General features: G+C 39.3%; 1 protein-coding gene across 1 annotated transcript in view; it reads left to right on the top strand.

Annotated features, from left to right (window-relative positions):
- The window catches only part of RNF144B (ring finger protein 144B), an 80,069-nt gene that overhangs the window by 51,058 nt on the left and 13,188 nt on the right, over positions 1 to 15,823 (top strand). Inside the window, exon 4 of the mRNA XM_060109848.1 lies at positions 1,410 to 1,470. Within this exon, the coding sequence (XP_059965831.1) occupies positions 1,410 to 1,470 (61 nt within the window). The remainder of the gene's footprint in view (positions 1 to 1,409; positions 1,471 to 15,823) is intronic.

A 15,823-nucleotide genomic window follows, 5' to 3' on the forward strand; every position in this document is an offset into this window, starting at 1 on the left:
GCCTAACCATACTTTTAAAAAAATTATGGTAAAATACGCATCATGTAAAATTAACCATGATTTTTTTTCCCAGTGATTGCTAAGGAGCTTTTATTTAAGGTGCCAGATGAAAATGCAACATTTTCCCCCCAACTGGAAAAAATGTTATAACTAAATTTATGTTTTAGGAGATTTTACTTGGCACATAGAAGACTGAACTTGCCCGTTTTGTGGTTCTTCATACATTTTAGCTAACTTAGTTTAATAATTCATTTGCAAAATAAACAAGTTGAATTTTTTTGTGAGGGGGAGAATTAGGTTTTCATTCCCTTTTAAAATATATTTGTTAAATAACATTTTAGATGCCTCATTTTTAAGGGTTTTCTCAAAGCACACTTCCTTCCATTAGTTGCAAGAACTTTCATCTAGATATATTTTATACCAAAAATATGTCATGTTTTACAGCTGGAATTGCCAAGGCTAAGACTGTGTCCTTTATCAACTTGCTGAATGTCTGAAAACCTAATCTAAAGTCCTTTGATTTTCTCAGTTATAAATCTTTCAAGCAATGTCAATATATTTATATGTTGACGTCAGTGGAATTATTATTTTTAGAATGCCAGTTTAAGAGCAGTTAGCTTTTCCTGCATCTGCCTTTGAAATGCAGTTTAAAAATGATTAATCTGAAATGTCATTTAGTTAGATGTGAATCACTGTTCTTTCCTAGTGGCATCTGAAATGGAAGTGGGAGTCTAGCCACAAGAAATATCTCAGGCATTTCTTTTCTACCAGGGCATGGATGGCAATGAATGATCACCAAAGGCCCCGTGAGGTGATTTTCGTCAGAAGAAATGATTTTTCTGTTGCTTAGAAAGTACTCTTTCCTAGGTGATTAATGAACTTCTCATTATTCCTGAGACAGTATCTACCTGATCTTAGTCTTAGCTTTTCTTAGCTTAGTCTTAATTCTTAGATTAGAACTATAATCTTTTTTTGTTGTTAGTCACCCCAGCTACTCCCTACACTTGAATCTTCAGGCTTTGTTTAAAGAATGATGCCCAGTAGAAGTATAATCTGTTAAAAATGTCTTAGAAGAGGAGCATCATTTGTATACGTGCACAGATAATTTGGGAAGTCCAAAAATTTGGTTGTCTGGTCTTGTTAGATGCTGATAAAAGAACAGGAGGTGATCACTGAGTTCTGTAACTGATGCCTTGAGCAGGGAATCCTAGCCATGGCAGAGGACTGGGGATGGTTTGGGAATTGCTGCTTCTGTTACTGCATGAACAGTATAAGGAAAAAGACGTTTGTGGACAGCTGGTATAGAGAGGATACAGTAAGCCAAACAAGAAAAAGGGATCATAAAAAGACTGGTAACTCAGGGCTCTGTGATGACTGAAATCTCATCTTTTAAATGTCTCTGGTTTCAGATTGCCTGTTTGGTATCTGTGGATCAGTTTCAGCTTTATCAGCGGTTAAAATCTGAACGAGGTATGTACACACTCTTCTTTTTATCCTGATGGTGAATGTAGTTTTACATGTGTCCTCTTTACCCTAACCTGTGTGGAAGATTAAGGCAGCTGTGCGCTGTCAGAAAAGCCACCAGTGTACTCAGAAAAAGACAAACGGGAATTGCAACATAAAATTTCAACTTTCTCAACCACAGCCAGGAAAAAAAAAAAATGCAGACTGGCAGGAAACAGAACTTTCCTTATGTTGGTTGTTTTGTATTTTTAATTGGGCTCACGAGAGAGAAGTTCTGCAAAAGTTGGGTAGTTTCACAGTAACAGAACGACAAAGAAAGTGAGCCTCAAAATGGGTTTTACCACCAATTTCCCTGCTTTTGAAGATCACTTCAAAACATTCATCCAGGGCTTTCCTGGTGGCGTAGTGGTTGAGAGTCCGCCTGCCGATGCAGGGGACACGGGTTCGTGCCCCGGTCCGGGAAGATACCACATGCCATGGAGCGGCTGGGCCCGTGAACCATGGCCGCTGAGCCTGCGCGTCCAGAGTCTGTGCTCCACAACGGGAGAGGCCACAACAGTGAGAGGCCCGCATACCAGGAAAAAAAAAAAAAAATTCATCCATCCAAACATTTTCACTGCTCATTGTAATAGTCACTGTTTGTTCTTGTTCAGTCATAGTGATGGCTGAGTAATCATTCTAATGCTATTTCCAATGTATTGGACTAATTTTCTTTCTGACTTTAGACTTGGGGTAATTTATATAGCTTTTCTATTTGTACTGCCTTTTTATCTGTAGGAATTATTTTTTGGTGTACTTTTCCATATCTGAGAAGTAGAAGAAAATTGTTTCCCCTTGAACTCATAGGCCTCGTTGAGTATATAATATCAACTCTAATCTAGCATGAATGTACAGTTTTCTGATTGCTACCTTTTTTTTGTGTGTGTGGGTATGCGGGCCTCTTACTGTTGTGGCCTCTCCCGTTGCGGAGCACAGGCTCCGGACGCGCAGGCTCAGTGGCCATGGCTCACGGGCCCAGTCGCTCCGCGGCATGTGGGATTTTCCCAGACCGGGGCACGAACCCGTGTCCCCTGCATCGGCAGGCGGACTCTCAACCGCTGCGCCACCAGGGAAGCCCTGCTACCTTTTTAATCTGGGTTAATAAAGTCTAGAGGTTAGAGGGTAGGGGAAGAAATGAACATTTTTTTTTAACGTGCCAGTAAATTTGGTAAACAGTTTATCTCATTTAATTTTTGCAATTACCCTGACAGATAATTCTTACATGAAAAAAGAAAGAAGAGCATGTGGAGCATAAAGGGGGTAAGAATAGGAATATTCGCAGGAGAATCAACAGGATGGCATTCACTACCTTTGACCAAAGTTTGGTTCAGGCTCATAGGCTTATTTTTTTTCAGCAAGCCAAAAGCAGATTCATCTCTCATGGATATATCATTTAACTAAATTTATAAGACTGATATATGGAATTTATTTAAAAATTCTTGGACTACATTACTTGAATTACATTTTTGCCCTATAGGAAGATGCAAAAAGGATGTTGTTGAACATAGAATCAGAACCAGAAGAGTCAAATGAATTTTAGGTTTAATGGATGAAGACATAGCCTGATACACCGTCTACACTGCCCTGTGTAGATTCTGAGCTAACTAGAGGAATTAATGATGGGGTAGTTTATATTGGCCCTCGCTAATCCATCCACGTGGGCTGATTAGGTTGAGCATTATAACATCAGATGCTGATGAATGGTATCAAACATCTGCCCTGCCATTTTCCCACTTTATCCCAATATCCTCCATTATAAAAATAAATTACTGCTGGAACGTAAGCATTAACCCCGTGGATGGATGTGGCTGGTAGCAGTGCCATGATTTGAGGGCTCTTACCTGGAGAAAGTCAAAGGAGTTAGGCTGGATTTTCAGGCTTCTTAAATAGTGAGACCTGTCAATCTCACCAGTCCCACTCAGTAACCAGGGCTCAGCCCGTTTATAGGGTTCCCTTGCCCCAGATGCATCTCTCCTCCAGACCATCCACCTCCTCCCCACCCACCCATTGCCCCATCTTGTCAGTAGCAGGCCTTATTCCTCATTGTTTACAAACATTTTATTAAATAAAATGTCTTTTGCAATTAATTAGACAGATTCTAATAGTATCAGGGATTAAAACTTTCTGTGAGTTGGTTCTCACTGATGAATATAAATTTTCAGTGTATTCTAAAAATAGTGGCTAAGAGCCTGTGTGGGAATGCAGGCTCCACCCCTTACTAGCTGTGTGACCTTAATTTCTGTACCTCAATTTTTCACCTGTAAAATGTGGATATTAATAGTCCCTATACCACGGGGTTCAGATGAGGATTAAATGAATTAATACATATAAAACACTTCCTTGAGTACTTCCTGTGTCTCAGTGTTCAAAATATTAAGTTGTTGGTAATAAAAATGCTAATAACTTAAAGTATATTCAATGTTCTGCTTCTATTCCCTTTTTTCTAAGATGAGATAATCATAACATTCTCTAGGAGATATCCTCATATTGAAATAGATGTTATGATTGTCTTGTTGTCAGTGGGATTAGAACACTTGATATTAATTGGCCACATCCATTTTTTTTTGGTATTGTAACATTCTGTAAGTTTGGAAAAATTTATGATGATATGTATCTACCAATACAGTATCATACAGAGTAGTTTCACTGCCCTGAAAATCCTCTGTACTCTGCCTGTTTGTCCCTTCCTCCCCCTTAACCCCTGGCAACCACTGATCTTTTTACTGTCTTCATAATTTTGCCCTTTCCAGAATGTTATATAATTGCAATCAAACAGTATGTAGCCTTCTCAGATTGGCTTCTTTCGCTTAGTAATATGCAGGTAAGTGCCATATCCATCTTTACAATAGGAATAGCCTTGTCATATGCAAGGTGCACATGGAAGATTATTGGCCAGGACTCTTACTCTGCCCCGGATAGTGCTTGGATAGATGCTACCACACTTTGCCTTGTGACTTGGACTTTTCGAGGTTCTTGTTTTCAACCCTACTTCTGACTGGCTTATTTCTTCATTAGATGTGATAATATATTCAGTCTGGTTACGAGTTAAGCAGGTTTTGGAGTCAGTCTTTTTTATAGGTGGTCGTCCATATCTCTGATGCATTATAGATCAAATAGTTTTACTCATACACGGAATTTATCTTTTCTCGCAAGTTCTAGGCAGATGCCCCATACAGATCCCATGAATTGACAATTGATTTTATTATTCATATTTTATAGATGAACAAACTGAAAATTGGAGAGATTGAGACTTGCCTAGGACCACATAGGTGCGTCCAAGCTTCCTTATCTATAAAATTTTTTGAATTCTATAATTTTTTATTTTTTATTGTAAAATAAATACAACATAAAATTTACCACTTCACCATCTTAGGTGTACAGTTCAATGGCATTAAGAACATTCACAATGTTGTGCAGCCATCACCACCATCCACTTGCTAAACTTTTATCACCCCAAGCAGAAACCCTGTAACAATTAAACAATAATTTTCCATTCCTCTCTTCTCCCAGCCCCTGATAACCTCTAATCTACTTTCTGTTCTGTGAATTTGCAGTCTAGACATTTCATATAAGTGGAATCATACAGTATTTTCCTTTTGTGTCTGGCTTATTTCACTTAGTATAATGTTTTGAAGGTTCATCCACGTTGTAGCATGTATCAGAACTTCTTTTTATGGCTAAATAATATTCCATTGTGTACATATACCACATTTTGTTTATTCATTCATCTGTTGATGGACACTTGGCTTGTTTCCACCTTTTGGCTATTGCAAATAATGCTACAATGAACATCAGGGTACAATCCCTGCTTTCAATTCTTTTGGGTACGTAGCTAGCAGTGGAATTGCTGGGTCATACAGCAATTCTATGTTTAGTTTTTGAGGAACTGCCAAACTGTAAAACTCTGTAATTTAATTAGACATTCATACTATTGTAAAGGATGGAAGTATTTTTTAATTTATTTTTTATTAAAAAAATTTTTTTGGCTGCATTGGTTCTTTGTTGCTGCATGTGGGCTTTCTCTAGTTGCGGCGAGTGGAGGCTACTCTTCGTTGTGGTGCGCAGGCTTCTTATTGTGGTGGCTTCTCTTGTTGCAGAGCACGGGCTCTAGGTGTGCAGGCTTCAGTAGTTGCAGCACGTGGGCTCTAGGCATGGCACGTGGGCCCTAGAGCGCACGGGCATCAGTAGTTGTGACGCATGGGCTCATTGCTGTGGCTCACAGGCTCTAGAGCACATGGGCTTAGTTGCCCCATGGCATGTGGGATCTTCCTGGACCAGGGCTTAAACCCGTGTCCCCTGCATTGGCAGGTGGATTCTTAACCACTGCACCACCAGGGTAGTCCTGTATGGAAGTATTTTAAATTTGGAAATTTGTTAAATCTGATGACGATTTGGTTCAACTTCCTCATTTTATAAAAAAGGAAACTGAGACCCAGAGACGTTTTGATCTTAGGTGATTTTGGAAGGCAATTTGTACTCATGTAATTCTTCCTCAGAATCCATTATAAATAATTGTTATTAGAAAATAGACATTCCAAGTAAGAATAAGTTTAATAACATTCCAAGTAAGAATAATTCTTAATTCCAAGTAAGAATTAAGTAAATGCAGTTTACTTGATAGGGATAATCTTTATCTAAATTGTATACCCCCGTTTTACATAATAGACTTCATATTCACCTCTAACTCAACACTTACCAGCTAGGTGACTTTGAGGTCTATGTCATGAAAATATTTTATGTGGAACTCTTTAAGAGGGGATCTTGAGATGTATGAAATACTAATATTGTGAATGGGTTAAATGACTAACTGGTGGAAACTAAAACTCATTGGCTGGACTCAGATAGAATTGGAGAGGTTGTTTTTACTCTGAAAAAAATGTAGAATCAGATTAGTGGCAGCTCTATATCTTAGTAAGAAAAATTATCATTAGTTTTGTCCAATTCTTATTGCCTACCAAGTTCTTTTTTAGTTTTTAGTTTGTCATCCAGTGTTTTAGTTTTCTTCTACATTATGTTACATATAATGATTAGCTTGTCTTCTGTGTCTTTGTTTTCATCTGCATCTTTGTGGGGAAAATCTTTTGAACAGAAATGGTCCCAAATCACCACTTTGTTTACACAAAGCAGAGAAGCGTCACTTGGCATTGATTGGTTATTCTGTGAATACACTTTTCATCCATCTGTGATTTTTCCATTGGCTACTGCTGTGTTTGTGGGTTTTCTGTGTCTGTCTTCCAGTATTAACAAAGAAAAGGGAATACTGAGTTTGGCATATGTTAGTGATTATTGCTTTACTTTCTTCTGGTTCTCAAAGCACATGTCTGATTATTAAGGCTAGAATTTTGTTTGTCTCTTGTTTCCAGAACCTACTTTTTCAAATTAGTTTTTTGGAAAGCTGGGTTAAGATTATGCATCTCTCGTCCTTAAGAGTTTTTTCTAATTTTTGTGATCCTTTTTACTTACTGTAACTGCAAGTTGCTTCAGTTCCTTGGTGGGTGAATGTGTCTGTTCTTGGATATTTGTATAATTACCAAGTGGTTAGAGACTCTTACAAACGGTTTAAATGCCATTATTGTTCTCCTTCATAAAAAAAAGTGAATACAATGGGACTTTATTTTCCTCTTATCATCCGTTAATCCTACTGTATTCACTCATGTATTCAATATGTACTTATTTATGTACTGAGTATCTGTGTGTGCCAGGTGCAATTCCAGATGTGGCTTCAAGCTATGGTTCCATTTTTCTTTGAAAGCTCTTTTGTTCTCAGCATTTTTCACAAAAGCCTCCTTCTTTTTTTTTTTTGAATGAATGAATTAATTTTTGGCTGCGTTGGGTCTGCTGCTGTGTGCGGGTGAGGGGGGCTACTCTTCATTCTGGTGCGTAGGCTTCTCACTGCATTGGCTTCTCTTGTGGAGCACGAGCTCTAGGTGCGTGGGCTCAGTAGTTGTGGCACGTGGGCTCAGTAGTTGTGGTTCATGGGCTCTAGAGCGCAGGCTCAGTAGTTGTGGTGCACGGGCTTAGTTGCTCCGTGGCATGTAGGATCTTCCTGGACCAGGGATCGAACCCATGTCCCTTGCATTGGCAGGCAGGTTCTTAACCACTGCGCCACCAGGGAAGTCCCTACAAAAGCCTCCTTTCATTTTGAGCCTTAACATCTATGAGACGGCTCTTCAAATTTCATCTTGCTCTTTCATTTGCCCTTGGTGAGATGCTCCCACTCCATCATTTCTATCTAATTATTAAGGTCTTATCTCACCTCATCTATAAAATGGGGATAGTAATGGAATGATGGTCCCAGAGCTGCTGTAGAGAATAAATGAGTTAATATTGTGTATATCACAGTGTGCATTCAATAAATTATTACTGCCATTATTGTTATTCTTTTTGTTGTTATTCATCGCTACCACCCCCAAATCTTGTCCCCAGTTTTCTAAACTAAACTAAGAAAGAATCTTCCAGAATCCAGATCATGTCTTGGAGTGAGTGCACAATAATATCACTCTGTTTTCTTTTCATCTTAATTCAAATCTTTTTCAGTGTGTTTCCTTCCTTATTGTCCTAGATTGTAGAGAGTTGTATAGAAACTTGATAATCAAGGCAAATTCCTTACCCTACCTATCATATCAGTTTTCTTCATACAGTATATTCTTACTCAAAGCATCAATCCACCTTCTCTGAACACCTCCAAGGAGATTGTGACTTGCTGAGATGGAGCATTCAAAGTTGCTGCTTCAAAGAGAAAAGATTCCCATGGTGATGGGGGGATTAAAATCTATTTAATAACATGATTATGTTTTTACATAAATAATGGTATTCTAGGAGTAAAAAGGCCTGATCCCGTCACATACTCACTAACCATGTGTTATGCGGACTCCTAACTTCTGTTGGTCTCAACATAATGGTGTTAGACTAGATAACCTCAAAAGTTGTTTCCAAGTTTGAAATTCTGTGGTTCTCATCAACTATCTTGAGAGCAACCCCTCTGCTGATGGCCACCTCTGTTTGGGTATATTTACTGTAGCAGATGTTAATTCCAATCAGTTTAGTTTAATTGCATTTTAACTATCTGCAGAAGACCTTTGTTCTTTGAGATAGTAGAAAGCAAATTAATTTTGGCATAATTAAAAATGCAGTGGGTCATAAAAGTTAAAACAGTTTGATTTAGCTCAGCTGAAAATTAAATTAGCTTGAGTGCATGGCATTTCCCACAATAATAAACATGCCTCCGATGTCTTTTTTGGTACAGCCTCACAATGGTAGAAGGTGGCAGAAAAACAACTTGTGTTAGCTGAGAAAATATCTAGCCGAATAAAAAGTAAGCTTCACATATCTAGTTCCAGGTGGGAAAACCAAGGGTCTGGAGTTTAGTTTTTGAAAGCTGAAAACAGTTATTGGGGTCAGACGTGGTCTGTAGGTTTCATGACAATTTTATTTTCTTGGAATGTGTCTATGTCCTAATAATTGTCAGAGTATAGAAGTAGAAAATAGTTTTAAATAACATTTCCTGCCTTATATAATTTACATGAAGAAGCAGAATCTGAAGATCAAATAGTCATGGGGCTTTTACTTCAGTAATCAATTCTAATTTTCATAAGTAAATTCCAGTTCAAGTCTGTGACTTCGTCTATCTCTGATGTAAGTATGTTACAGTTAATCACTTTTCAATCATGTCCATATTAAAGTGTTGAGGGTACTGTTCTCTTTTTCTAGGTTTCTGAGCTTGGCCCCATCTCAAAGCTGCAGAAAGCTTTCATCACTGCTGATACAGGAGAAATTATTTGAATATGCATCAGTTCATTTTTTTTTTTTTTCATCTTTGGAATAGAAATTGGGAGGAGGAAGAAACTGAACCTTAAATGTTTTGGATAATGTGCATTTTGTTTATCTACATAATAACTGTGTTTCCTGAGCCCAAAGCCAGGAGGTAGAATTGAATTCACAGTAATAGTAATAAAAAGTGTTTTAGGGGCTTCCCTGGTGGCGCAGTGGTTGAGAGTCCGCCTGCCGATGCAGGGGACACGGGTTCGTGCCCCGGTCCGGGAAGATCCCACATGCCGCTGCGTGGCTAGGCCTGTGAGCCATGGCCGCTGAGCCTGTGCGTCCGGAGCCTGTGCTCCGCAACGGGAGAGGCCACAACAGTGAGAGACCCACGTACTGAAAAAAAAAAAAAAAAAAATAGTGTTTTAGAAAGTCCTCCATTCACCCTGGCGGCTCTCCTTCCCTTCAAACTCCTCTCAGATAATTGTTGTGGAGGAGAAGACAGCTCTTGCTCATGTGATAGCGATTTGGCGACCACCTGGTATCCATTAATATGTTCCTTTTTGGCTTGGCTTCTGGGAAGTCCTATTAGCTGCCGGGGCTGCCAATTTCTGATGGTTCTTCAGCTTTTTTCACCTTTTCTACCACTCTGGCTTCTAGGCCCCGCTTGTGGTATACTCTGTTACCTAAGGTATATGAAGCAAAATGGTGCTCTTAATGGCACATTGGAATGTTAATAATTTTTAAAAAGCAAGACAACTCTTTTAGCTTCTTTTGACTTTTACTTGTAACTGCTTTTCTGGGAGCCAGGCTGAAGGATAATGTGAAGGACAGATGGCATATTGTATTCAGATCCCTTTTCAGTGTAACCTGGCCAGAATTGTATGTCTAGATCCCTGTTCTGTTGTGGGAAGCTCTTCTCCAAGAGACTCCAAGATGCCCTATACAAATATCTCTCTGAAGAGTTGTGTCTGTTCTCTGAAAATATCTAGACGCAGGGCTGAACAATATAGAACCTTGCCATAGATGCTTTCATTATCTTTTATTACCATAGGGAATTGATCTACAGATACTATTTCTTTTTTTTTTTTTTTTTTTTTTTTTTTTGCGTTACGCGGGCCTCTCACTGTTGTGGCCTCTCCCGTTGTGGAGCACAGGCTCCGGACGCGCAGGCTCAGTGGCCATGGCTCACGGGCCCAGCTGCTCCACGGCATGTGGGATCTTCCCGGATCGGGGCACGAACCCGCGTCCCCTGCATCAGCAGGCGGACTCTCAACCACTGCACCACCAGGGAAGCCCTTCAGATACTATTTCTTACACTTCTGTTATGTTGCTTCACTCATTTATTCAATGAATACTATGTTCCAGGTACGTGTCTAGGTCAGTAGTTGTCAACTGAATGACTACATCCAACTGCATCTCTACTAGGAAATCTTGACAGTTTCACCTTCAAACTATGCTCCACATTTTTAATACTTCCACTTCTAACGTATATCACCTTGGATTAGATGTATAACTACAATAGCCTCTTACTAGATCTCTGTGCTGCCACTTTGTTCTGCTACCACCAATTTTTCCTACAGCAGCCAGAATAATCTTCTAAAAGTGGAAGTCATATCACAGCACTCCCCTGATCAAAATGGCCTTCTCCTCCAATGGCTTCTCATCACGTTTAGGCCTTATCATCATAATCTGCGATCAGACCCTTGATGACTATCCCCAGATTATTTCCTGTGATTCTCCCCTCTGCTTACTTAGCTCCTTGTAAGACTAGACTGCCTTATTACATGTGTAAATCTCTTCTTTTGCATCATTTGGATAAAAGTTGGAAATCTTTCAGACCAAAAACCATGTGTAGGTTGGCTACTTATTCACAGTTCTCACTTATAGACTTAAATGTGATTTTTAAAAATGCACAGCTATAAAAAAATCCTCAAAAACAGAAGTGATGTTTGCTCAGTATCATCTGGTTCTTACAAATGTAACAGTCCCAAAGGCTTATCTTTCCCAACTCTAACCAAATTAATACTGTAGTCACCCAGTTGAAAGAGTAGAAAGTGTGCCTTTGAGCTGAGCAGTCTCTGTCATGAATCAAAAATAGAGAAGGCAGAGAGAAAAACAAATTAAGTATTCTTCGTGTCTTCAGGCCCAGAAACACCAATGTACCTTTTCTTCTCATTCAGAAATGTCCATCATGAATTTCTGCAGCATGTGGCTGTTGGACTATAAGGGAGAAATCTCTGCGGTCCCGTCTGTACATCCAGTAAGAGAAATTGAGTCACTACTCCTTTGAATACTCATTCCCTAACTCCTTGCTAAGTTACTTTGCTCCTTACTTTAGCATAGAAATATAAACTGAGAGGACTTTCATGAATTTGGCTAGATTGCCCCCACCCCATCCCCTACCCTCCTACCCACCAGAATAGTCATTTACTCTGCCTTTAATGGTTTATCAAGAAGGCAATAATAACACACCTTTTTTGGCAAGTACCTTTTACATAAGCAGGGCAGTATTTAAAAGTTGTAGGACAAGCTCTAGTACCTGTGTAAAAAAAAAAAAAATCTGTGCCCCCAAACAAACGTTCCATAAACAAAAGATATTGTATTGCTACTGTGGGTACCTCCTGTATGGATAGATGTTTCTCCAGGCTTTAATCATGTGATTCTAACTAGCAGGGCTTTCTTTTTATTGAAATTATTTAAAAGGGAGGCTGATGGGAGAAGGGCGCCCCGTTTGAGAGAAGTCATTGGTTTAAATTAGTAGATATCTGGTCTTCGTTTTCTCCCTGAGCCCCCTACATTTATAAAAGGAAATTTTTTGATCCGCTGGGATGGAGGGGAAAATATTGAATGCATCCCATCTGATGGTGCTGATTGGCCTAGTGAGGGGGCTTGGAAGCCTGCTAGGGAGACCCAGAAACACCTCCTTGTGATATGCTGTGTTTCTAAGTGGAACCTAAGCCTGTCCTCTAGGGTAGCTCTCCCTGGAGTTGAAGAACCCAGACAGATATGCAAGAAGCAGTTCATGAAGAGTAAACTAGAATATATAACCAAATACTAAGTACTCTTTAGAAGAAGATGTAGACATTTGTGAATGTGACTTCCGGGATAAATACCTGTCTGTATATAGGATGTTCAGGAAGTGGGAAAAGTTGATCAGCAAATCTGGTTGAAAGAACCATCCCTTCTATTATAGTTTTTTTTTTTTTCGGTACGCAGGCCTCTCACTGTTGTGGCCTCTCCCGTTGCGGAGCACAGGCTCCGGACACGCAGGCTCAGCGAACATGGCTCACGGGCCCAGCCGCTCCGCGGCATGTGGGATATTCCTGGACCGGGGCATGAACCCGTGTCCCCTGCATTGGCAGACGGACTCTCAACCACCACGCCACCAGGGAAGCCCCCTTCTATCATAGTTTTGACTTCTTTTTGTGCTGTGTGAGTTGTCCTTCACGTTCCCACACAGTGCTCCATACTTGTCTCTGCTGGAGTTGGTTTTATATATTTATGTGTTCACTCTCAGTTTGGCTTGCTTTCAATGATGTATTGTAAACAGATTTTAGGGGGGTGGGGAAGGCTTTGATTTATAGTGCTTACCAATTTCTGTGGTGTAAATACTTCCACTGTGGCTGATTTCCAGCAGCCAATGTGATGACGCTGAACATGGAGTTGGAAGGAGATGCAGTGGGTTCCTGTGAACTGGCAAGAACCCACTTCTGGAGGGGACTGCCAGTATCCTTGCTCAGTGTTTCCTCTAGGTGCAGAATCTTTATTCTAATATCTGGAAGGAGACTCTTCTTTCACTTTTACACCTTGTAAACTCTGGCTGCCTACAGAATTGCTATTCCAGGGATTTCTTTTTTTTTTTTTAATCTGTGTTTATGTGACGCTTTAGATCTTTCTAACTTAATCTCGTTGTGTTTCATCTCAGCATTTGTCACCTGCTTTGTACTGTGATTAGGAGGGACTAGTTTTACCTTCTGATTTTAGAGCTGATTAAATGGGGCAACTTTAATTGTGGATACTTGGACAAAAAAGCATAAAAAACGTTCTGTATATAAGAATGTTTCTGTATTTTAAAAACTTTCTTACTTCCATCCCCTAAGATCTGTTTACAGATATTTGTTAATAGTTTTATTTTTGTTATCTTGTGAGATGTTTTGTCAGTTATTACATAGCTTATTATTATTACTTTTTACATTGTATTTAAACATCTCTTTCCCTTTTCATACTGTGAGATTTCTCAGGAGCAAAGCCTTTATACACAGGGTGTCCAGTAAGTAGTTGAAATTGATCATTTGTTGAATGAACAATGAATAATAGACATTTGTCTAATTTTCAGTCTTATCATCAGAAGAGGTCAGACCTGAGGAAGAAATTTGGAATAGTCCAAATTAAAATGAGAGTTGAGGCTTAGTCATGGTGTGAGCTCTATAAATAAGTAAAATCTAGGACTAAGTCTTAGATACCATCCATCGTTGGAGCAGAGGAAGCAGTATTGATGATAAAGGGGAAAGGAAGGTTGTGGGAAGAAAACAGAGAGGCCAGTGCCTTAGATAGAGTTACAAGAAGAGTATCCGATAAAAGATGGACTGAGAAACATTTGTTGGATGTGACTAGAGGGATGTCAGTTGTACCTGTCAGAGAGCAGTTTATTTAATGTGTTGGAAGTAAAAACTTTGTTTTAAAGACTGAAGGAGGATTTGAGGGGATAGGAATGGGAATCAGATAATGTGGATCGCTCACCCAAGTATTAAGATGAGATAGGAAGTGAATGAATGTTAGGTATAGAGAGAAAGTAGGATTCTAGAAGGGGTAATTATTATTCATTTTAATGTTAGAAACATTTTTCATCATTGCCCTTATAAGTGACACTTCATAAAAGAGGTTTAGTTTTGAAAGTGCTATATGTAAAAGTCCATGTTTTGCCAAGTCGACAACTTTTCAGATGTAGAGAGCCCTGATTGAGGTGGGTGGAGATCTATGGTCTAATATAGATCATCACATACTTTCAACACCAGGACTGATATTGGATGATGATTTTAGTGTGCACATCTATTGATGAGAGTCCCAGAAGAGAATGTTGGTGCAAGGCAATTCAAGATGGTATTATTACTGTATGTATTACAAATCATTTATTTGCAGAGCAGTCTGTCTATGCTTTTGAAAAACCCAGGAATTACTACTTTATATCAATAGGTAACATCCCATCGCTGTGTCAGGTATATTGGAGCACACAAATAGAATAAGAAATAGCTCTTGCCTACAGTCTGAAGAGAGAAAGGCCATCTTTACAAAATGAGTAGAGAACAGCAGTGAACAAGATGCATGTTCTGTGACTCCAAAAATTAAGACAAGCACGTGAAAGTAGGTCCTTTAGGAATGGATAGGCTATGACTTGGTAGAGAAGAGAGGGGGTTTTTAAGGGGAAGGAAAAGCACAGAATGAGAACTGTATATTTGGAAAGAAGGTGAAACAAAGGGGAAATTTGAATATATTTCAATGTTATAAAAAGTAAATGATTTTCCAGGGGACAGCTTAGTTCCAAAATCATTTTATTAGTCTGTTGTTCATATGCCAGACTGAAAGTAGCCTTTCAGTCAGCTTTGAATGGCTGTGTTCAAAGGCAGAAAGACCAAAGGACGATTCCTCCCCCTGTATCAGGGAGGAGATCTTGTCCCAGCAGCCCCTTGGTGGACCTCCCCTGACCTCCCATTGTCAGGACTCGTGTCACATACCCAAGCCTTAGCTGCAGGGAAGGCGGAGAAAGCAAGTCTCTGGAATCTTCCACCTCTATAGAGATAGATAAGAGTTCTCAGCAAGGAGGGTTGACAGGGGTAAAGATAGTATTGAGTAGATGACACTAGAATTGGCTGGAGTAGCCAATTTCATTTGTGAATAGAGTCACATCCACCTCCTAGTAACTCCACTTTTGGTGTTTGTTAAGCTCTATAGGTTATTCCTACAGAACAAGACTTCTAATGAAAGAAATGAGTAGAAGCCTGTAATGTCTCTCTTCTGCCCCTCCTTCCACACTCCTTTTCATTGTCATTCATGTACTGTCATAGTGGAGAAAACTACAGACAATCTGTTTTCTGTGTCTGCGACTCTTCCCTAGCGTTTGCATTGGATTGTGTATCATAGCTGCACTGCATACTAAGGCCCTTTTGTTAATAGGAGTTCATCAGAATCTTTCATTGCTCCCCTATTTATTGTTTCTGTTTCTATTGTGCCACCCAGATACCTGAAATAATAAGGGGGTAGAAACAAGTCCGAACATCCACCAAATAATTTTAATTGATTAGAGATATGAAGACAGGTTGCATACTTGAATCTTTTTAAGGTGATCAGTAGGGATGCTATAAATTTTATAATATCTCTTAGTTTTTTCCTTTCCTTTCCCTCCTTTATCATCAGACTTTTAAAAGACCTGTGATTTAGAATGGTAAGTAGATATTTAAGGTGGGACTCCTTAGTGCTAATTTACATGCCAGACTTCATTTCTTTGGGCTTAGTATTTGCAAAGCAGTTTAAAGAGTTTGGGAGAAAACATACATGGGGTGGA

This window comes from Mesoplodon densirostris, chromosome 10, assembly GCF_025265405.1.
Source record: "Mesoplodon densirostris isolate mMesDen1 chromosome 10, mMesDen1 primary haplotype, whole genome shotgun sequence".
Lineage (NCBI taxonomy): Eukaryota > Metazoa > Chordata > Mammalia > Artiodactyla > Ziphiidae > Mesoplodon > Mesoplodon densirostris.